Below are 24,100 nucleotides of genomic sequence, written 5' to 3'. Positions count from 1 at the left end.
ATTTTCTCTTTGTATATAGATATTTTTATATTCCCCACTAGCATTTGTACTACAATAATGAAAAAAAACATTTACATATCTGTCAATCAATTTTTCTCTTTTTATATTACAAATGGGTTTCCATAAAAATATATCTCTGTACAAAATATTTTTTTTTTTCATTTATTTGTTCTCCTTTTTCCTCGTAATTCAGAGCAGGCTAGTCCATTCAAGTCTGTTTTTTTTTTTGTATATATATTTTTTTTACACTTGCTTTGCAACACAACCCTTTTGGTCAAAGAGCATAGAACTGCAGTCTGACTGGTGTTCCTTGAGGCTTTGGCTAGACAAAGCAGGTCTGTAAGTCACTCAAAGTTGGGCACTTCTCTCTTGCAGAGCGGAGAGGAATGCATCGCTAGTCTGGGTTCTTTTTTTTAAATGAACAATTAAAACAATGTATGATAAAGGTGTGTGTGTGTGTGTGTGTGTGTGTGTGAGTGTGTGAGTGTGTGTGTGAGTGGCTTTATAAATGAAAATGTTTGAATATGTACTCTGGGGATAACACTATTCCAATATACTGTAGCTTATGTACAACTTTAAAGATTTTATAATCAAAGCTATTATTTTATGAGCTTGGGAAAAGTATTTTTCTTTAGGTGTTATGGGAAATATAAAGGAAAAGTGATTTCAATACATTTCAGGCAATACAAAATTGAGTTACATTCAATTTAACATGGAGATTTCCATATCAAAGTCGAATTTTTTGTCTTACTTCATCCACATGATGCATTAGACAAGAGATACACAAGTGAGATGTAAAGTGTAGTCATAGCAACAGTTGAAATATTACATGGGATCATAGGAATTAATCCATTAAATATGTGCTTTCAATTAATACTAATGTCAAATTTAAACTGCCTCATTAACAAAGAAAGACATTTCACCAAACAAAACAACTGTAACAACAGTGATGAGGGTTTGACATAAACTCAAATGAGTGTATCATAGAAATGAAGCACATCCCTACTGATTTCACCAGCGAGAGTCAAACAAACCTGACTATAAGTGATAATGATGAGTCAGCTTCACTAACGACGAGACCACAACTTCAAAACCTTGCTTGCCTCCCTTTTATTTCTGCAAAGCAAAGAACACCTATAACAATTACAAAGAACCCAAACGATCGCCGGGGAAGATTTATGTGCGAATATTTAATGGATTTTTATGTATTAGGTTCATTTTTATAAGCCAAAGTTGTATAATACATTGGCAAATGAGCAGCATTAGACTATTATTAATGTTATGTTTTTAATCTATTGCTAAAAAATAAATAGAAAACAGCAGGAAAGACTAACAAATACAGCAATTATACCTGATGACCAAAGATTTTTTTTTTTCTTAACATGTGTGAGAATCCCTCAAGTCTTATGATCAATTTGTCTTCTTTCTCTTTTGGAAAACATGTTTCATATTATTTCATTATATGAAAGAGAAAGTATTGGCTTTGAAATTCATCCCAACTGTTGTTTATTTTTTAAACAGACCCTTGTACAATATCAACCTGGCAAATAGGGAACTAAAGAACGACTAAATGATCTGTGAGCCAAATACATCACAGGGATGTACCATGAGGCACATGGTGTTACAACTGTAAAAGAAAGACCTCAAGAAACAACTGAGGTCATCAGTTATGAATTGTTCTAAACCTTTTTTTTCTAGTTTCAGATGTATAAAGAATAGAGGAGAGAACAAAAGAGAAGAAGGGATTTTGTTGAAGAAAAAGCTAAATTTTAGGCCTGGGGTTCTGTAGTGAAAATAATCAATGATGGAGTGAAAGTGTTTTCATGAGATTTCTTATGAGTAATTTTGTACAAATTCTAATGCTAAAGCAGTAACTCAGTAAAAACCTTTTTGTCATCTGCAGCCATTGCATGACTATCAGTAAGCGCCTGCATGTTAGGACTGTAAATGATTGGGGACGCAGAGTAATATCTGATATGTGATGTGCAGGAAACAGAGTATAAGTGAGGGGCCTTCTACTCTGATGAAGGACAAGAAAAAAACCAAGAAAAAATATTCAAATCCATCGCCAATTGGTTTAGTACAATGTGCCTGGCAACAGTTTTGCCTGTGAAATACAAGGGAAATCCAATCATTTTCCCCCCATCATCTCAGAATTGGAACAGGCACTGGGTGATATAGCCATGTAACTGAGATAAGCTACAGATTTAAAAAAGTAAAACAATTGTAAAAGCAATTACCAAAAGAGAGATGGAATTGAGAGCGAAGAGACAGTATAGAAATTCATTGGATAAACTATTTTCCTTAGCAAATAATAACAGGGATTTTAAAAACTCAGTAAAATGTTGATGGTCTGAAATACATGCCAACATATACAATAAATCATAATGTTTATAGGCAGATATCAATGTATCAGTAGTACTAGATGACCCTCCAAGCCCATTGAGCATATATGCAGAGCCACAACACACTATGGTTGGTCTTTAACCATCCACCCAATTAGAAAAAGTGACTACACTGTGTATTAAGTGGCTGTCCCTGACAATGAAATTAAAAAGTGTGTCAGGTTTCTATCCCTGACCTGAATTCATTTCTTCATCTGCAGTACTGTAAGTGCTTTATCCTATTCAGGTCACAGTGGATCCAGAGCCTATCCTGGGAACACTGGACATGAGGTGGGAATTTACTCTGGAATAAAGGTCATGCATTGCATTGAATCACGCACACACATATTCACATTTAAGGGGAATTTAACATAGCCAAATCCAACCACAAACATGTTTTGGTGCGGAACCAGAGGAAAGTACACAAGAACATCCTAATCACAGGATTAAACTATGGATTCTGGTTGAAAATAATTTCAAAAGAAATGGACTCGTAATAGAAATATGTATTTCTGGTATTCTGAGAATCTGCCTTTAACGTTTAAATATGCGCCTGTCATTTTTTCCGAACATTTAACTGTAAGAAAAAAATGCTTTGTGAGAGAAACAATCTGCATGCAGTATGATATAGTGAGATGGGAACACTGTGAACAATACCATTCCTTGCTTGTTCCCTTGACCAAAACCAAAAGAAAAACAGAACCTCATTGACTGCGGTCAAAGTTTGCCTTGATGTTGCATACTAGCTACAGTGTAAGGCATTGATACATACAGGAATCCACAGACTCTTCACTTTAGGTAACCTTTCCAAAAAGAAAGTAAAGATATTTAAATATCAGATGTCACAGCCCTCTAAAGACTCCCACCGACATACAAAGGTAAAGAACCATGCTTTTGCACTCTAGCTCCACAGTTCCCCAGACCTGAGCATCCAGAACATGCCTTCATTTTCAAGATATTAGTGAATGCAACTGCACTCTAATGACTGATACGGTTGTCAAGAGGCTGTTGCCCCACCTTGAGGAATGTAGATACCATCCAAGTGCATTGCCATAACGTCTGTAAGTAACAACAACAACAACAAAAAAGATGAATTGCCTAAACCCAACTTTCCTTTCATATTTTCTGCCCCAGCGTTCTCCTCAGGGGGCATGTATAGCCTGTCCAATCTCAGCCAGGCTGGCGAAATGCTGCAGAGAGAAAACCCCATCCTCTGGGTTGGAACAAGTAGAGAAAGGTGCTAATGATAGAATCCGTGTCTTCTAATAAGCCTCAAAATCTCATTCCACTTCAATTCAAGGCTCTGTGGCTTCAGGTGAAAATTTCACAGGAATCAATAGTGAAAGTGTCAGCCAGAGAGATCCAGTAATGCGAACAAAGTCTGCACTTATCCGCAATCTCGCAGCTTCAATGTGCAAGGAGAAAAAAAACGCCAACCGAAATGCATTCCATGAAGAAAATGTAGAAAATCAAAATGAAGCTCTGACTGTCCAGGATGTTCTTCTCACTAGTTCTGCCCATAGCAAGACTCATCCCAAATCCCTGTTCACCCAGTAGAAACGGTGCACGTCAGCCTCTGGCTACTGAAACCCCATCACACTCCATGTCACTTTCTCATGTTTTTTTTCTGTAAGTGACAGAATCACAAGCATCCTCTCTGCCATGCCAAAGATTCATGAAAGCTCTTTCCAGAAAAAAACAAAAAAACAAAAGAGAAACAGCAGACATATAAGAATAGAAGAAGTTTGGGATAACAGACACGGCTGTATTTGCCACTAAGGAACGCGTGTGTTTTCTTGTTCAGAATTTTTCCTGCTTCTTAATAAGGGTGTGATCTCTTTTGAGTAATAATTATTAGAATCTTCTCAGTAAATGAAAATAGGCTTATTTGTTTGTCAGCCCACCCACACAGCCCGGTCCTGCTTGTGGGGGCACTTGAGTGGGCAGGGGAGAAAATTCGATGTCAACCTGTCAAGAAAAAAACAAGCATATGTAAAGAAAAGATAAGGGCAGAGGTCAAATATAAAAATAAATAAAAAAGCATAAAAGAACTAAATTTCAGACAAATAATATAAAAAAAAAACAGTTTATTATTAAGTAAGGAAAACAACATGATTTGGCATGGTGTTATGTAAGGATTAATATATTAAACACTGTTACATGAAAATAATTCACAAGTTGCGAACTGATGTCATGTAAAGTCAGTAAACCGAAGCTGATGTACTGTAGAAAACCCTTTTTTATGGATATTTTAATTCTAGCTAATCTATTAACTAGTACTTTAAAAGCTCATTTCCTGTTCATATGGTGCAAGGGGAAAGCTACAGCTACAAAGTTAGCCAATGCTTTTGAATTTCAGTGGCTTTAACTTTTTACCACTCATACTACACAGTGTAATAAAGCCCGCAGTGAAGAGGCGGTTTGGGAAATTATGGTAGGAATCTTTGGAAAACAGCACAACTGAATTATGCCAAGTGAGTAAAGAAATTGTTCCTGTGCTTTTTCCCTTCAGAGTCCTTAATCTAACAGCATACCACAGCATGTTGTATTTGATGCTATGAAACTCAGTGGCTTTCCCAAATGAAGTCCACACTGGGTATGAAAACGAGTCCGCAGGTGTGTGCTCAGATAGTGATGTAAGACAAAACTGTATATTCCTTTAACTCTTGCGGTGTTTGTCTGTAAAAACTTTTAAACACTGATTTTTTTTTTACTTTATACACTTTATCAGGAACTCTGCTTCGTTTAAACATTCAATTTAGTATTGAAACCTATTCGTTTAAGGGATGCACTGATACCTTTTTTATTTTATTTATTTCTTGTGAACACAGTTCACGGTCTGCTTTCCTTTAATCATAAATGGTACACACAGATATTTATTTCATTTCCTGATCAATACGGCTGCACTGTATGCCAGGCTTAGGTCACATAGTATCTTGTATAGTATTATTGTTGGCATTAAAAATCTTTTATGCACCTAACTAAAAAAGCACGGTATCAGACCAATATCTGATACCAATATCAGTGTACATGTATCTCTGAACCAGGTCATCACTTTCCTTTTAGAGCAATTCTGTTATTAAACAAATTGTATAACAGTCAATAAATTGTATATTGTTGTTGATTGTACGCAGGGACTAAAAGCACATTAACATGTGCTTCATCCATATAATAACTTCATCCATACCCTTGTTTATTCCTATGTATTCAGAGTGTGTATATTGTCAGAGCTGATAATATACTGTAACTTTAAAGTCCTTTAAAGAAAGAATGTAAATGTTTAATGTACATGATTAGAAGCTTCACTTAACCTTTAAGCACCTTAAAATAAGTACATAAATGTTCTAACCTATATTTTAACATTTGTTTAAATGATCTCTTCATAAATGCTTACATTTAAACGTTTAAACAAGGAATATCTAAACGTAGAAAACAAAGAATTAATTCCTTTATTTATTATTCATTTTAGAATTTCAAAGGATTTAGTAAATGGCATTTTTATTCTAATTTAACTGAAAAAGATGAAATTATTAATCACTCTGATTTATACATAGACACTTGTAATGTTAATTACACAACTATTGAATTGTCCCAAAAAAAGAGAGAGATTTACTTATAAAATAAAGACTTGTCATTTGGAAATCTTACATTTATGACACCAAATTTGTAAATCATCAATTTCAAGTTTTATTGGGCGTTCAGTATCCATGGTGACTTTCTGTTTCTGAACATGTGAATTTGTCTGAGCACTGATAGTATTAATGAGGCTCAGATGTCTCTCAGAGATTCTTATCTTCGTTAGAGTGGCTTTTAGTAAATACGTAAAACAGGAACAAAGTATGTGTTTTGTTAGTGCTTGAATTCTTACCTGTGGAGAAACAGTGGCTATACGGCTGTGCAGACTGTGCTGACTGTGAATTCAGACTCGTTGGCCATGATGTCTGTGGGCTGGATATTACGGTCATACATGGGGTTTTCAAACGTCGCTCTTCCATTGGTGTTTTCATGGCCAGCATAGCCATTGAAGGGTACTTTAGGTCTTTTTCTAGTGATGAGTAAAGACATAATCTGAACACTGACTCACTTATGTCTGAACTTTTGTTGAAGAGGAAATTGTACAAAAGACAATAGCACATAATGTATTCTGTACTGTTCAGCTGAAAATGGCACATGATGACACCTGGAAAAGTGTATGGATTTACCTGTGTTTGTAGAGGTACAGAGCAAATCCTGCTATAATCATGGCTATAAAAGGCACTAAGATGGCTGCTGCCACTGAACTGCTGTTAGAGGCAAAATTGTAGCTGAGATTCTCCCCATTTGGGTCCAGCCCCTCTGCAGAATGGACAAATAAAAAACAACTTATAAACATTATAAAGCACACTAATAATACTTTAAAAGACTCAGATATAAAATAACAGACACGTTTATTTTCCCTGGCAAGACTTTTGATAAACTGGGCCATGTCCAATTCCAGCTCAATGGAGAATCCATTATTTATGGATGATAATATTTCACACTTCACAGGTTTATCACAGAAGTGGAAAACTCCATGACAAAGTGTATATTTAATGGAAATGTAATTAGATTATGAACAAAACCAAACAAATCTAACAAGAATGCGTTTTATAGGAATTTGATCTAACTCAAGAGACAGGTGCGCTTTTGGGAGGCGTCATATTTCATCATCCGAAACAACGCTTTTTAATTACCGCTATGAAGATGCTATGAAGATGAAGTCATTTGCCGTTCATTTTTCAATTAAGGCTATGTGCATCCCTAAACAACAGGAGAGCAGCCATGCACCTGTTCATCAGCTAATGCCAAAAACCCTGAAAATACAGTAAAAGCAGGAACGAGTAGAGGATCTGATTATTTTATTCAACTACTTAATGAGGTCGGCTAATCAAACCAATGCTTCATGCCACACACCCACATAGACACACTCCTCCACTTTTAATAAGAAATATTTTGTTTGCTCAGTGTATGTATGTGTGCTTTTTTACATTAATTAATTCAATTATTTTCATGAAGGCCATAAAGTTGCTGATTAGAAATGAAATTATGGCTTTCATTATGGTAGCACTTTAAAAAGTACCGTATACTTCGCCCTCAAACATGTCAAGCCCTGCACTGACGAATAGGTCACACGGAAGCCACTTACATATTAGTGTAATTATGTGTGTCTGCTTTTTGCCTCCACCCATAGTGAATCATTTCAGATATTTATAACAAGGTCCTGTGAAGAAGCAGCACTTTTTCTAGGTATCTAATTAACAACTGCCACCAAGGGGGTTTGCTAGGAGGAAAGTCTGAGCAGTTCCTCTTTTAATTTAAAGAAGATTACAACACATTCCTTACACACTAACTCAGTGAAAACTCATTCAGTTCCATGTGAATACGTTGCGTCGCACCTTTACTATAATTTGGATTTCATCTGAATACAGCACGTACTGTATGTCTGATAATTAATGTTGCCTGGAAATCATCTGCAGTGATTATGTGCAATTATGTAAATAGATCATCGGCAATGATCTATTCACATGGGATAAGTGACAACTGTATGAATCACAGATCTGTTTATGTCCTTTTTGTCCTTTATTATTGTCTATTGTTGTAGTGTGGAACACTGCACAAGCTGTACATGGACATTAGTGGGTCATATAACTGTATGATTTCTTCAGTTTTTATACATAGATGATATAATGAAATCTTTGCCAATGTGTCAGATAGGATGTGATTTATACCTTGAGGTTGACTGTATCGGTCATTTTACAAAAGGTAAAATATGACATAATCTTTCCAGATGTGTGTCCGCACTGTCCATAAAACACTGATGTCACACACGTGGATGATGTAAAAATGACTTTACTCCTATTGTAAATGTAGTCTGACCAGAATAGGCTTAAAGAATATACAGGCCATAACATACAAAAATAAAAGACTCGTTTGAAGAATTGATAAAAATGAATAGAAGTGGACTACAAAATAAAATCAGTTGCTAATTAGCCCCTGAAGGTATAAAGGAACAGGACAGACAAAGCAACAAACACATACCAAGCCTCTGAAGCCCAAACTGGCCAAATCCTTTTCCTCGAACAAATCCTTGATATACAAAGGAGTTAGATGAAGGCATATATGACACCTGTGTAGGAAAAGAACAAACAATTAAAGACCTTACATTATAAAGTTAATACATTTTCAAAATGTCAAGAATGATTTGTTCGAAAGGTAAAAAGTGTCAGCCACACAGTGTACCTTTTACACCTGACATTTAGTTTTAAACCATTCTTCAATCTAGAGAAGAAAATGCTCATACAGTCAGGTGTACACACCTACACACACACACATACGCTGAGTCCTCATGACCCACGCTTTTAATTACATTTTCCCAGCTGCTTGTCTCCAGTGCTTTTGTGAGGAGGAGGGTAAGAGGAGCTCAGACGTCTGGCCCTGATTACTCTGCAATGATTTAACTGACATTTTAATTAAAAGAAAAAAAAAACTTTTAGCTTTCCTTTCCCCAAGAGTAATAGCATGTATGTGCAGTCTGTCGTATGCTTACAGATCTGAGCTAGTGCATGTGTGTTTGTATTTGTGTGTGTGTCTGTGTGTGTGTGTCTCTGTGTGTGTGTGTGTGTGTGTGTGTGTCTGTGTGCAGGTCCGAAGGGGTGTCTGAATTATGGACTAGGGATAAAGACAGATCTTTTCAGACCAAATCTGTACACTACACAACATCTGTAAGACTTAAATAATTCCAATTCCTACTAAAGCTACTCTCACAAATTTCAGTATCAGGGGTGGACATTTCATTAGGCTGGGATTGCAGGATAAGCAAATTAGGCTGGACAAGTAAGTTAAAAAATAACTTAAAAAAAAAAAGCTTTCATTTGGTGTTTGTTTAAATGTAATTTTAGCAAGAGAATATAAAGAGAATATGAAGATCACATGGTCAGCATATTAGATTTAGAACAGGTTTTATACTGAAGGATTCCTAACGCAATTCTCCCATTTTTATATGGGTTTGGGACCGGCACTGAGATTTAACTCTTCAGTGGCTGGGTTAGCTTCATGCATGGGAATCGAAAAAAAAAAGAGGCAAAAAATGCTAGCCTCTAATAATGTCTTTAAAATGCATCACGTTCAGCTGAAACAGACTTTTTTTTTTACTTTTTGTTGAGGGAGCACACATGATGTGCTACATTAGAAACTTAAAAAAAAAAGATAACGATCAAACAGAAAGAAAGACTGAGCAAGTATCTTGGAGCATTCACATGCCCAGACATTTCATTTTCCTTCTTCTGGTGTTCGAACTTGTTGACATTTTCAAGTCCTGCCAACCTTCATGCAATTTGTGAAAGAAGGTCACATTTTAACACACGTTGACACACAAGATATCATATCAAAATATGGAAAAAGTGCAGACTTCATTTCGCCCCCCCAGAAAAGGCTGATGAGGAAATCGACATGTGAGCCAGAAATGACTGACAGTTAAACCAGTGTTTTATACTGACACCCTGGGGGATCTGGCCCTTTCCCCGTCTCACATTAATATAATCTCTTGTCTTGACTTCAGGGTAAATGGAGAATGTTTGAGTTCATTCATGTGAAAGAAAATCTATTGACTTTAGACAGCTTTAACAGCAGACAAGAATATAGTTAGCGTCAGATATTTAGAAGGAAATCTTGGCACTTTTTTGCTTGAAAGAGCGATAAAACGAATAAAAAAGTGTGTAATTGTGTGTAAAAAAAATGGTTACATATTTTAATGTTATTGATAATTAGACAACAATTAAAACACTGCGTGCTCTTTTGTTTCACTTCTTTTTTTTCTTGTACAGTTATGTTCATGCAAAAAAGTGCATGGTGATGAAAGTACTACAACAAAAATATCTTGAGTTGTTACAAAGCAAAGACATTTTCCATCTGTCACTACAGTATGTATTGTTAGTCTTCAGGGTTGCCAGGTCTCAACATTAGCTCCATGCTCAAATCTTCCCATGCTCATCTCAGTAACATTGCTGAACTTGTCAGTCCTAATTCCTTCTTCTTCCATCCCCTTGTCTTTGACTGCCTCGGTTACTGCGATTCCATTTTCATAGCTGTCCAACTACAGATCCATTCACAAGCTTTACACTGCTTGACTTTTTACCAACACCTAATCCTGACCCAATATTACACCTGCACTGGAAAATCTTTACTGATTCACCATCCAGGAACATTTTCACTTTAAAATCTGTCTTTTCACTTTATAAAGTCTTCAGCAACCTGCTTCTTTTTTTTTTTTTTTTTTTTATCTTTTTGACCTTCACTTTCCCTACCAACCACTTTACACACTTCAATCTTTTTTTTTTTGACCTGCCTTTGAGACCAGGTGAGACCAGGTTTTTGGAGAAGCACTTCAACTTTCTTATAAAGTCAGACTGTGACTCAATATCTCCAGCTTTGAAATTCTTCCCTGACATTTCACTTACAGACTCCATAACGTGCTTCTCTGAATTCTCTGTCCTTTTTGTCACCTGTTTCAAAATCACCTGTATGAAATGTTCCAAAAGTTGTTGTTGTTTCTTTGTCTGTCCTCTAAGGCAATGTAAGTGTTTTTAAATCTGAGTTAACCCTAAAGAAATTTCACTAAGTAGCATTTTAAATAAATTTCTGATTATGTAAATCATATTTACATAATTGTAATGCTCCAGGTAAAAGCAACATGAATATAAAGTAATTTTTTAAAATGTATTTTTATACTTTTATTTGTAAGTGTATACTGACCTTGTAGTCATTTTTTCTACTCTATTACACTTCTCTTTCCACACATATTTATATATTACATCTTTTCATATTCATTTATTTTATTTATGGCTGAAAAAGTACGTGTCATTTGATATATTTTCTTGAGGCAACATTAGGGACAGTTAGCAGTTTACCTACAGTATACTGTATGCCTATTTTATGAAGACGTTTTTAATGAAACCCAAAGAGGTCTTTTTCAATAAAATGAATGTATTTAACATGTTTGCATCGTTCTTTGTGTAAGACAAAACTGTCCTATTATTATTATTATTATTATTATTATTGTTGTTGTTGTTATTATTATGACACAAAATAGTGACACACAATATGTGTATTACCACAGTATGGTTCTCCAAAGTGGAGGGAGAGACCATGAAAGTAATAGTCATCTATCTGCTATGCTACTTCATAAATGCCTCAAATTAATCAAACTGTAGAGATGTACATGTGCCCATCTGAAGGACTGCTACGTTTCTTTTGAATCCTTGTGGACCCTGAGTAAAGTAAAGCACACCAGTGATGAAATTGTCAAAATCATCCTTGATGTTTCAGTTCAATATTAAATGTTCACAGTCTCTCTGGGACTCTTCATAGTCTCTACGAACATCAGCCTTGAGAACTTATGGTTTCATCTGTTTAAATTAGACAGCTGTTAAATAAAATAGAAAGCTGTTACTGAGGTGCTCCTTTTCTGACTTGACTGAGAACTGAGCTCATCAAAGTGTGGTTAAAAATCCTGAAAAAAAAAAGCGCACAAAATGACTAGTTTTTGAATTGTTGAAGCATTTGTAGCTCGTTCCAAGACTCTGAAAGTGAGATACTATAGGGCTCTAAAGGGTTCTTTAAATCTTTAAACCAAAATATGCCTAAGAATTTGAACAGGGGGTTGAAAGCAAAGCAATTATCTTGTCTCTAATGACACATGCATGAATCTAACAATAAAACAGTTGCATCTACACCAAACAAATGCTAGATGATCTGTAGATGCCATGAGGACAACGATGTTTCCTTAATGCGTTAATAACCTTATCAAACTCTTTTGCCAAAACGTAGCACAATGCAGATGAAGCAGTAGTGTGCCAATGTAAGATCAGGATCTTTTATTTATTATACAAATAACCTTGCTTGTTATAATGAGTGTAATCACAGAAATGCAGTGCTTGGTCTTGTATAAGAAAGATCCTTTGTTAATATTCAGTTTTGTCTCAACTAACAGGTCCCAGAATAGATCTCACATACTGTATACTTAAATATATAAATTTAATATTTAATACAAAGTATTTCACAATTGAAATAATTTGTATATTGTGCATCTTTAATTAAAGACCTTGGGCACAATCAAAATAGAGTAATAAAATAAAACTTATTGTACAATAGATACAGTATATGATGCAGAATGCTGTATTAAGAAAATAATCAATGATTGTGGTGTAGTTAATTATTTTCCAAGAACTGCATTATATGAAATGTTTTATTTCATTACAGTTCATTATTTTATCAAAGCAATTACATTACGCTACATTCCCTCATTCAGCTGTTTGTCTCTCGAATGAAATTAATAGGATTAATTAAAAAAAAAGTGCAAAGTCATCTGTCCTGATTTTACTGTGACAAAAAAACCCCCACAAAACTTCCTGACCATTACAAAGCACTGTCACAACAGTCAGTGTTATTAATGTTGTCCCATTCATATTAATGAATAGATAAGCATATTTCTCTAGGCTCAGAGAACTGCAAAGGACAATACATTGATAATCTCACTGTTACTGCTCCATACAGTCTCAGCTGATAGTGGGAGCTTCTTTATTTTATCTGAAGTTCTCTTCCACCTTGTCATGTCTTAGCAACTGCTTTTCTTCTCCCCACACTAGCATCAGCTGAAGGCTTTTGGTTTGCTGCCCAACATATTCTCTACGGTAAATGTTCTTAAGCTAAAAATAAATGTAGGGCCCTAGTGGGTGGAAAATACTTTAGCATAATTTTATATATTTTGTTTTCTGACTTTTGTTGTTCCTCAAAAGTTATGTGTGCTCAGTTTCCATTGCACATTACCACTGTGCACTACTATGGCCTGATTACTATATTACATCTATGGATCACTATTACACAGTGTTGTTATTTTTGTTTGAAATTTGGCATTGTGTCAGATTTTTCAAATTCCACTTTTAGATATTTGATCATGTTTACTGTGATAGAAAAGAGACAACATCTGGAAGATCCTAACAGCTAAATGAAAAAAATAAACACCAACATTCCTATATCATTCCTAATGGTGTGTATACAGTAGTTGGGATATAATCCATTCATTCATTCATTTTCTACCGCTTATCCGAACTACCTCGGGTCACGGGGAGCCTGTGCCTATCTCGGGCGTCATCGGGCATCAAGGCAGGATACACCCTGGACGGAGTGCCAACCCATCGCAGGGAACACACACACACTCTCATTCACTCACACAATAACACACTACGGACAATTTTCCAGAGATGCCAATCAACCTACCATGCATGTCTTTGGACCAGGGGATATGCTAATTAGTGAATACTGTGATGTTTCCCTCCTCAGCCATATGCATCTGCAGGCTTTGAGCATATGCCATGTGAACCAATGATGCACCAGATAAAGAAATATAAATATTGATTTTTTTTTAGTAGGCATGCACAAAGGACAGTAGTGAATGGGGAACTGTGAAGGGTCACATGTTTAGATCTTGATACAGTATATATTGTGTTCTGGGCTTCAACAATAAGCTTAACTTACTGAATAAAGCAAAATCTCCCCTGTAAGTGACACCCCTAAGCATCCATACACCATTTTGTCTGGTGAAGGACATGCGTTCTTAAAATAAAGTGGCAACATGTCCAGACATCATTTCTATTTAACTTGGCATTGATGTTTTTAAAGCATTTCTGTCAGCTCCAGAAATTATGCTTAGACTGGCTTTGGAATTGTAATACTAATCTTTCCTCTTTCAACACCCTCTGAAATAAAAAAGAAAAAATAAAGAGTTACGTACATGTCCATCTAGTGCCCAGTTGTCAATTTTGAATTTGTTGACAAAGATTTCCACTGGCCCTCGGATCTGATAGACTTGCAGCAACAAATGGGCCTCTTCTCTCTTATAGGTTCCTGCATGGGATAAAACAGTTGATTTACAAAAATAATAATACAAAATTACTACCAGGTAAATTTACTATCGGGATCTATACAATAATAAGTCTGGTCTATTTTGTGAGTTTCTAGGTACGTTCATAGATTCATTTGGTATCTTTAATGTACTTTTCAAAGCTTGAAGCATGTAAGTTTTACTAAGCTTGTAGAATAGCTAATAAATTCTGCATTTCTATTTTAACGGCATCCTATCATCTTATATACTGTATGACATTTTCAAATATTTTGTTTTTGTTTTTTTGTGATATTCTGCATCATTTTACTTGCTAATGTTCAATAAAACAAAACAAAAAACAACAACAAAAAAACTTTTGCTTTGTTTCTTAGCTGAATAAATATGAATATGAATAGAAGCTTATTCATTTCATTCAGTATGTACTGCTCTGCGTGTATTCATTTAATAAGAACTACATTTCTTAACACGTTATCTTGAATGCTGATTTCATTTTTATTCCAAACTTTTCAAACCAGGCTAATTTGGTATGCTACACAGCTTATATGCACTAACGCCCTATTGAGCTATGATATATGAACAACAGTACACAGTTTGGGAGAGTGATGTTTAGCAGTAGGAGATACACACCAGCCAGATTAAGCTGCACTCCACTGTGGTCCATGAGGGTGCCATTGACCCGGTTACTAAACGGTTCAAAAGCAGTTATGCTCAGCATGGCTGGCTGCTTCTTCCCAAGATATTCATATGAGCCTCTCCACAGTGAGTTCCGGGCAAACACTCCACTAGGCACTGGAGAAAAGACAGGGTTAAAAAAAAAAGGTTTGTTGAGGCATTTGTTTGTTAATGTATAATTGTGTTTGTTTTTAAATTAACACTTACCATGAAGTTTTGTGTTAGGGGGCTCTTGCACGTTTCCAACTGTTTTTCCACTTGGTCTGTTATCAGCTATGAGAGACAGTGAGAGTGTGAGAGAGAGAGAGAGAGGGAGAGAGAGAGAGAGAGAGAGAGAGAGAGAGAGCATTACTATTTTTAATGTACTGCTAATTGTATGTTTTATTTTAGCTTTTAGACGGACGCACGAAAAAGAAAAATAAGTCCTAAATTCCAAAACATGTTTCCAGGAAAGACTCTGTATACACCCTGAGCCTGACAAGGATAAAATGGATGAATGGATGAATGAATGAATGAATGAATGAATGAATGAATGAATGAATGAATGAATGGAAGGATGGATGGATGGATAGATGGATGGATTATCTCCGACCGGGAAAAAAGAATACACTGCAATCGTGCAATTTATAATCTGATTTAAGTGCTAACTTGGTCATCTTACTGAACAAAAATATCTTACATAACTATTGATTAAATTTCTATTTTCTGTGTCAAAGTTTCTAAGTGCTTGGTTTTCCAATGTAATACTAATGTAATGTAAGCTGCATTAACAAACATTGTGGCAATCGATCTAGTGGTTTTGCTAATGCTGAATTATTTTCTGAGAGTAGTACTAAAACTAACAGTAAGTAATAAAACCTCTACACACATTCAGGGAAGACAGAGCTTTATTAGCTGTCAGAAGCCTGAACACACTCTCTGTCAGCTTTCCCACAGGTACTGTTAATATTCCTCTACTGTGAAAAGCCAGCAGCACAGTCCTCCCTCCATCTTTATAGCTTGGCTTTAAAGACTATCAGTGCCATATTTCACCCACTTATGGCTCAATATCTATCAAAGCCATTATTTGCAAGAACTACTCCCACGTCTTAGGCACACTGAAAAAGGCAACTGTCTGAAAGTTTGGCTTCTTTTGTTCTAATTAACCACCTTACAGGCTGAATGGGATCCATTTATGTGTCACAGGAGGTGTAACGCAGTCTGTGTGTTCCAAAACCACATTTACTCCTAACCAAATCAGCACCTTGCACTGGGCTAATCAGAGCTTTAAAGTCTAAAAATCCAATGGTAGTGTGATGAATGGAGCTCCCTGACAGTGCCAGCCTTTTGAGAGGAAACAGGTGCAGACAGCAATTCACCAACATTATCAAGACTGAAAGAAGTACAAACGTGCAGTAAATCTGAACAATTAGCTATTAAATAGTAAAGACGATGTACATGTGACATGTATATGTACTGAGAGAACACAAAATACAGGGATTATGAACAAGAAAAAAGACTTAACAAAAACCTTTTTTTTGCATGATACCTGCACATAGTGGTGGCTTGCCAGTCCAGCTGCCATCAGGTCTGCACGTGCGGTGTTCAGAGCCTCCGGCTAAATAAAAGCCAGGCTGACAGGTGTAGATGAGAGTGTAACCCAACGATGGCAGCTCTATGGCTCTAGCATCTGCCTGTGCTGGAAGTTCAGGCTGACTACAGTGGTGAGCTAAGGAAAAGATTGAGTATACTTTACACAAAATGACATATATTAAGTACAAAGTTCCTAGTTCCTATTCTGAATGAATATTTTTCAGCCATATTTATACCCAGTAAAGTGTTAATTCATTTTCTCTAATAGTACAGGCTCTGACAATAGTGTCTGAATAAATTCAAAATACTGGTTTATCATTTTTATAATAACAATGTATTTATAGGGACTTATATGAGGTCAAAACGTAAGACAGACCATGTGATCTGTTTCATTTTAATAATTACATGATGAAGCATGGAGCTGGTTAATGAACATTTTGGAAGGAATCTCCTATAAACAGTCAGTGTTAAAGTTTACAGATTAACATGCTGGGACTTGCTTTTAGGAAAATAATCAGCATTGCTGTGATAACAGGTATTCTGCATCACGTCGGGTCTTATCACACCCCATTATGTTCAATTTCCTTCTTGAATGCATAAAAACAAAATAATGGACCGAGTTATTATTAATTAATTATAGGGAATTTTATAGAAAATGTTATTTACCAATACACTCTGGTGGCATTCCACTCCAAGTGAGGTTCGGCAAGCAGGTACGAGAAATAGAGCCAAGGAGCAGGTAACCCTTTCTGCAGCTGTAGAACACTGTACTGCCAATCTGTGTTGGTGCAAACCCAAAAGTTGCAATTTATCACAGTGTATTACAAAGACTAGGATTATTAGATTTAGAGAAACATATATTATTTTGTGATATGGTACCTGGTAGCCTTGAGTGTTGTTCTGAAAACCAAATAGCGGTGTTCCAGGATCCACACAGCTTGTGTGACTCGGATCTGAAAATATATCACCAATATGCCCTTATCTTGATGACCAATGGACAGCTTACTCATACAAAAACCCACATAATTCTATGCATTCAGCATATAAGAAGTTTCACAAACCAAATATGAGTGTTATAATCTATCCAGAATTCTGACAGTTCTCAACTAAGATCTTTTTTAATTGAGAATCCCCACTACAAAAGTCCAGACTGACCAGAAATTCAGCCCACTAAGTTTTGAGAGTAGTTCCAAATGTAGCGTTAAAATGCATTCTTAAACTATATTTAAACCTGTCACTCTATGCCTTGAAACTTGCATAACCTCATACCTATACAAGATGGCTGGCTCCCACTCCAGGTTCCATCATACTGGCAGTACCTCCGTGTGGAGCCGACCAGTACCAGAGGTGGAAAGCAGGAGAAGAATACAGAGGAAAGGTAAGTGAATCCCTGGTCCTCACGCCGGCCCTGGGCTGGGATCCCTGGATCCCCACAGAACACAGCTGTAAAGGATAAAAAAGTTATACTTAATTCCAGTTCCGAGACTCCCCGTTGAGAGGAGGCTCTTCTGTACATTGACTGCTGCTGACGATTTGGATAATAATTTCTGGAAAAGGAACAAGTACACCATTTTAAAAGTGAGACTTACGGAAACATTGTGGCCTTTCCCCACTCCAGTTGCCAGAGCCTTGACAGGTAAGGACAGTGGGCAGAGAGAGTTGATAGCCCTGGTTACAGGTGTAGCTGATGCTAGAGCCCCACTGGAAGTCAGTTCCTACCACCTGGCCATTAGGAATACTCGGTGGTGTTCCACATACAATTGCTGCAAAGAACACAACCAAATAAATTAATCTAGAATACCTGGTCTGTCAATTCTTTGAACAAAAATAGACAAAATTGTAATCAGCATTTACTCACCGCATCAGTAGTGATGGATTTTTTAAGCTAGTTAATCATATAGTCAAGTAACAGTAATTTACTCAATCTTTTTAATTACTGACTGCTTTTAGTCCTCAGTTTGGCCAAATTTACATTGTCGATATTAATTATTGGAAATAATAAATAGACTGAGACCATTTAAAAGTAAGAAAGCAAGTTTTCCACCTGGTAATTTCTACCCAACAGGCAGCTCTCCCACACCTACAAACCAGGAAGTGTAAAGTTCGCTTCAACACATGCTTCTTCCATGACACATGAAGCCAGACAAGTGCTTTTTTCTCAAATTGTTGCTTATCGTCGCTGTCAGGCGGAATCCTCATATCTCCAAAACCATTATTTTTCAAGAAATTAAAAAAACGTCGTACCTTATCTGCAGTGCACAGGGTTTAGTCCGCATTGCAGTAGATTGTCTTAATTCCTAAATTCCTGTCCTCAGACGAGCACCAGAACTAGCGCGGGTCAAGACTTTTTTTTCTTTGAGCCCAGTGTTTTGAAGACATTTACCTCAGAAGACGTGTTGATTCGTTGCGACTCTTATTAAGGAGAAATATGCCGTGAAACTCTCCCGCGGAGTGAGGAAGAGGTGAACAGTTGAAGTGTCCAATGGAGTTATGAGATTTGCGCTCAAGCTATTTTCAAGACTTTAGATTGGTTAATAACTTGTAAAAATAACAGACCCTCGTGGGGACTGACCAATAGCATCGATATGTGAAAAAATATGAAATTGACCAAATTTGGACATACAAGGTTTCCGCCCGACAGCGACGTTATGCTGCATTACATGGCAGCATAACATACTCACAGTAAAGAGATATCTACTGTAGTATATACAGTGAATGGTTTATTACAGATCACCCCCAGAGTTTCTGTCTAGTTAGTATGTTCCTGATGTGTGTATGTATATAGGGCTGTAACTGGACGAGGAAGATGAGGGTGCACATGTAAGTAAAGGAAAGCCAACATGAGGTCGCTTGTGACCGAGTCTTTATATTAGTAAAGACACGTCTACCCTCTTCTCTGCACACATGAGCTCACAGATCATGAGAGAACTATAATATATTGTGGCAAAACTCCTTTTTTCACTATGAAATTATAACAGTTCTTACAGCTTTTGTCAGTGAACTTAGACTTATATCTTGCATCATTCCTCTGGATTATTTACAGCATTCACCTTAAAATCCAAACTAGCCATGACTGGGGTTGATCACGGCGCATAATTAGTACTGTAACCTAATGTACTCAATGTTCTAAGCTGAAGTTACCTCTACACACTGGTTTGGTGCCATTCCAAGTGCGATCTTTTGTGCAGATGAGCTTGGAGGCACGGTCAGCATCCATGGTAAAGCCTGGGGAACACTGGAAGCTAACAGTGCTGCTGTATGTGAAGTCGTTGCCCAGTCGCAGGCCGTTTGCAGGCACTCCTGGGTCTCCGCAGTTAATAACTGAATATGAAAAGGCAGAGAATGATGGTGTGACAACAAAGAGGATAATTAGAGAATTACACAATTACCCTGTCATATTTCTCCATTTTGGGTTTAGGATTAAAATGATTAGATTTTTACCTATTACTATAAATCAATTATATAGAGCTAAATTATATCTCTGCATTGCCTCTCAATTAATGCATTTCTTTAGAAATATTTGTAATTTTTCATTATCGCAAGAAAAAGCTTTGTGGTTTGTGTCAGTGATTTAGACAGCATTCGGGATCTTTATTCAGCAGCCTCTGAAAAGTGAAAGCATCGTGCCAGTAGACATAATGGCTTTTTGTGACCTCCATTAGCTCTGAGCCCAAGTTGTCTCCATTGTGTTCCAGAAGCAAGCCTATACATGTAAGGCTAATGCTAAGAAGATGGACAGGGCTAATCTCGGTCTCTACAACACAGTCAATGTAGGTTTATCTGATTGGCTCAAGTCCAGGGCTGACACTAAAAGTAACAATGAACTCTCCTATTGACTTCTTATATTACCGGAAGATATTAACACTTAATATAAAAAAATAAAATGACGAGATTTCATCGGACAATTCTGAGATATAAGCATCAATTGGGTTAAAAGAGGACAATAATCAATATTTATATCTACACTAATTCATAATTTAGTCATCTTCAGTTAATATTACTTATAATAATAATAATAATAATAATAATAATAATAATAATAATAATAATAATAATTTTTACTTTTTATATTTGTTATCAAAACCAAGCCAAGCACACATTAAGGATAGCCAAATTTTATTTGGACTCCAGGGGATATACAGTAAGGTTTATGTGTGGCTGTGATGGTAATAGAGAGGTAGTTAGAGAGGTGTTAATGTTACAGTAGACTTTACCTGTGCATTCAGGCATGTCTCCAGTCCATGTTCCGTTGACGGTGCAGTGGCGCGTGAGCAGGCCGTTGGAATAGTAACCCTCTCTGCATGAGTATGTGATGGAGCGGGCGAAGACCAGCCCATCATGGAACTGGATCAAAGCGTTTCGAGGAGTGCCGGGATTGCCACATGACACAACTGATAGAGAAGAGAGAGAGAGAGAGAGAGAGAGGGAGAGAGAGAGAGAGAGAGCGAGAGAGAGAGAGAGAGAGAGAGCGTAAGAGAGATCTTTCTAGGCATCTGCACTAAAACTAGAACAAGGGCGAAAAAGGGGGCCATGTTGGGTTTAAAAGCCTTGCTCAAGGGCACAATGGCATGAGTGAAAGAAAGGACACAGACTCTGGTAATGAGTCAACACCCTTGGTGCCCTAACTGTGATTAAATCTGGCAGTGCTGTTGTAGGGTCCTAACCTTCTAAACCTGTGCTGTACCCTCTGCCCTGCCTTAATAGCTCTTCATTCATTTCGATTTTAAAACATACTAAAGCTTTCCAGAAAACCCCCCTCCTGTCTGAGACTGACACGTTTCACTGGTCACGCAGTCATGATAATGGAAAGCTACTGAGCGGATAACATAGAAATAAATCATTTGACTTTCTATTTCAATTATCAAGACAACTCCAAAATTATTGGCACCCTTTATTAAAACAAACACACAAACTTCTTGGGAATTGTATAGTTTTATATAAACACAATATTATAACAAAAAAAATCTTGTTTTTTAAAATCCTGGTTTCAACAATATTTACACCCAAATATAAAAATACATTTTTGCCTACATAATTTTGACAGAAAAAAATGATCGTTTTAGGTCATCCATTTATTCGGCGAATCAATTGGATCACTATTAAATACTGCTTGATTGTTCTTTAAAAAAAGTTAAATATCAATTGCACATTTAGACCAATTTAAACTCACACTATTTTTTTCATATCTGGTTTCATAATATTTAGTCATGTTACATATTTTCACAATATTACATTTCAAGATACTGTATGACTGCATCTGAACTTAGTTTGCTCTTTAGAGAGCAATATTATTTTTGTCATATTTACTATGTAAAGGTATAAATGAATCTTATTCCAGTAATTGTAACTACAATCTTTGTAAGACTTATCTTTGTACACACAGACGTATAAAAATAACATCAGAGCAAAGAAACAGTGAAGCATAGAGTTTGTAAGATATTTTAAAAAATAATACATTTTCAAGAGATGCTCTTTGCCATCCTTTTGAATAAAGGACATAGTTAAAGCAGACAGTTGAGAGAAATGGTAGGTGTGTCCCCATGGGTAATTAACTTGGATATTTCTGCTCTTCTGTCACCCTTTCTGTGCAAGTACTTTACCCACAAGAACATGAGCAGAATGGCAATGTGGCCAAAGAATGAATTTGGGAGAGAGAAATAATCACAGATGGAATAGAGTGAGAGGGAAGGAGCTGGATACACAGGGAACAAGGACTTCTATGACACACACTGGGATTCACACTGCAACATGTGCAGTTTGTTGAGGGAAAAGGGCATAAAAACTCAAAGCAAATAGCAGGAGAAAAAAATGTGTATACACCGTGTGAAGCATCATCACTAAAAGACTATATTAAACCTGCTGAGATTTAGTAAATAATATTGGGGAAAGAAAAGACCCTGTCTTGTTCTGTCTCTCCTCCAATTTTTTTAGGGTGTGATGAAATAGATCCCTGCATCTGCACGGCACATTTACGGTCGGATGAATTTTCCAGTGCTGCTAAAACCCAAACATGCAGCCCTGTGGAATATACACTTACCCTGGCACTCAGGCTGCGTCCCCAGCCAGGTGCCATTGGCCAGGCAGGTCCGCTCTAAAGAACCACGAAGCACATATCCTGGCTCGCAGCTGAAGCGCACCACACTGCCCACAGAGAACTGCTCTCCCAGACGGATAGCATGCACGGGTACACCAGGGTCACCACATCTACCGCCTGAATCACCTGCAACAAGGCACACAATTTAACACAAATTTGCTTATGTGATTAAACTTGAACACACACTTTGTCTGTCTGTCTGTCTGTCTCTCTCTCTCTCTCACACACACACACACACACACACACACAAACACACACATACACAGAATACTCAACTTCTTTAATTTATTCATTCTTTAAAATATTTAACTATTCGAAGATTTTGTCTTGTTTTGCTAGACATTTCAAATGTCCTTCATAATGATGTCACAGCTACAACAACAATGTAAGCTTGAAGCCAACAGATGTGCTAAAAACCATCAGCAATGATCAGTAAAAAGGTTCATTAACCTGAACAATTTAAACTAGGTTTTCATTCCTCTTTAGATGCTTTGCCTGAGATCTGAGTTTAAATTAGTTCTTCAACAACATTCCTGAAAATAACATATCAGAAGAATAGAAGATAAAATAAGATAGAATGCCTTGGGAGATGGGATTACACACACACACACACACACACACACACACACACACACACACACACGCACACACCTCAATCTTCCAATATGGCTTTCAAATTGAAATAGTCATCCCTGCAGAACCAAAAGTCCAGGGGGTGGTGCTGGATCTGTTCAAACATTTCCTATACCCCCAAGTCCTAACTCTAACCCCTAACTACCCACAAACCCACAAAACTCTCACCAAAACTTATCTCAAGCTGGATAAGGTCTGATTTCACTCCCTGAACTTTTAATTCTGTGTGAGGTGATTTTTTTTTCCCATGCATTTTGATATGAAGAGAATAAAGAGCACTCTAGCATTCATGTGGCATGATGACAGACTTTGGACATGAACCTGACAGAGAAATGAAATTTCCTTCCATTGCTCTGTTCATCATATAAACTGCTCTCTGCTGAGGCATTTACAAATGAACATGAGTCTCATCTGTCCACATGGTTCTGCTTCACAAACAGCCACAAATGCTATTGAGAAAATTGAGTAAATATTTTATGGACATCTGTATTTTCCATTTCCGTGTTGAAGTCACTCTTTACATTGGATATTTATCCCAGTGCAATTTGAAATTCTGTTGTAAAAACGGCCAATGTGATCCCTGGTAGCAAAGATGCAATTTTTGAGAAATATGAATGCCTTGAATTGTGACATTAACCTGTCAGGCTGGTTTTACTGCACAGGATGAGGCTATGTGGTGGCATATCTGAGAGCTGTGTGGGGGCCATGGGTTTATAGTGAAGAAGGACAGCTCATAAGCTGACAGGCTTGTGGGGGTTCATGTAGCAGAGGCTGATAGGAGAAGATTAAAATAGGTTATAGTGGGATGGTGTGCTCAGCCGCTGGAGC

The 24,100-nt window shown here is 36.8% G+C and overlaps 1 protein-coding gene across 1 annotated transcript in view; it reads right to left on the bottom strand.

Annotated features, from left to right (window-relative positions):
- Positions 1 to 3,250: 3,250 nt before the first annotated feature.
- csmd2 (CUB and Sushi multiple domains 2) overlaps positions 3,251 to 24,100 on the bottom strand; it is a 250,762-nt gene continuing 229,912 nt past the window's right edge. The window contains exons 56-71 of the mRNA XM_060897641.1: positions 22,583 to 22,765; positions 20,760 to 20,936; positions 19,687 to 19,866; positions 18,135 to 18,308; positions 17,815 to 17,988; positions 17,425 to 17,498; positions 17,212 to 17,323; positions 16,502 to 16,681; positions 15,181 to 15,246; positions 14,929 to 15,090; positions 14,191 to 14,303; positions 8,442 to 8,529; positions 7,490 to 7,512; positions 6,587 to 6,696; positions 6,253 to 6,429; positions 3,251 to 4,352 (exon numbers count right to left, since the gene is read on the bottom strand). Of these exons, the coding sequence (XP_060753624.1) occupies positions 6,270 to 6,429; positions 6,587 to 6,696; positions 7,490 to 7,512; positions 8,442 to 8,529; positions 14,191 to 14,303; positions 14,929 to 15,090; positions 15,181 to 15,246; positions 16,502 to 16,681; positions 17,212 to 17,323; positions 17,425 to 17,498; positions 17,815 to 17,988; positions 18,135 to 18,308; positions 19,687 to 19,866; positions 20,760 to 20,936; positions 22,583 to 22,765 (1,976 nt within the window). The 3' untranslated portion in view covers positions 3,251 to 4,352; positions 6,253 to 6,269. The remainder of the gene's footprint in view (positions 4,353 to 6,252; positions 6,430 to 6,586; positions 6,697 to 7,489; positions 7,513 to 8,441; positions 8,530 to 14,190; positions 14,304 to 14,928; positions 15,091 to 15,180; positions 15,247 to 16,501; positions 16,682 to 17,211; positions 17,324 to 17,424; positions 17,499 to 17,814; positions 17,989 to 18,134; positions 18,309 to 19,686; positions 19,867 to 20,759; positions 20,937 to 22,582; positions 22,766 to 24,100) is intronic.

The sequence above is a fragment of the Tachysurus vachellii genome, chromosome 21 (assembly GCF_030014155.1).
Source record: "Tachysurus vachellii isolate PV-2020 chromosome 21, HZAU_Pvac_v1, whole genome shotgun sequence".
Lineage (NCBI taxonomy): Eukaryota > Metazoa > Chordata > Actinopteri > Siluriformes > Bagridae > Tachysurus > Tachysurus vachellii.
The sequence above is the reverse complement of the archived record's forward strand: the minus strand, read 5'-3'. Positions and strand labels throughout refer to the sequence as shown.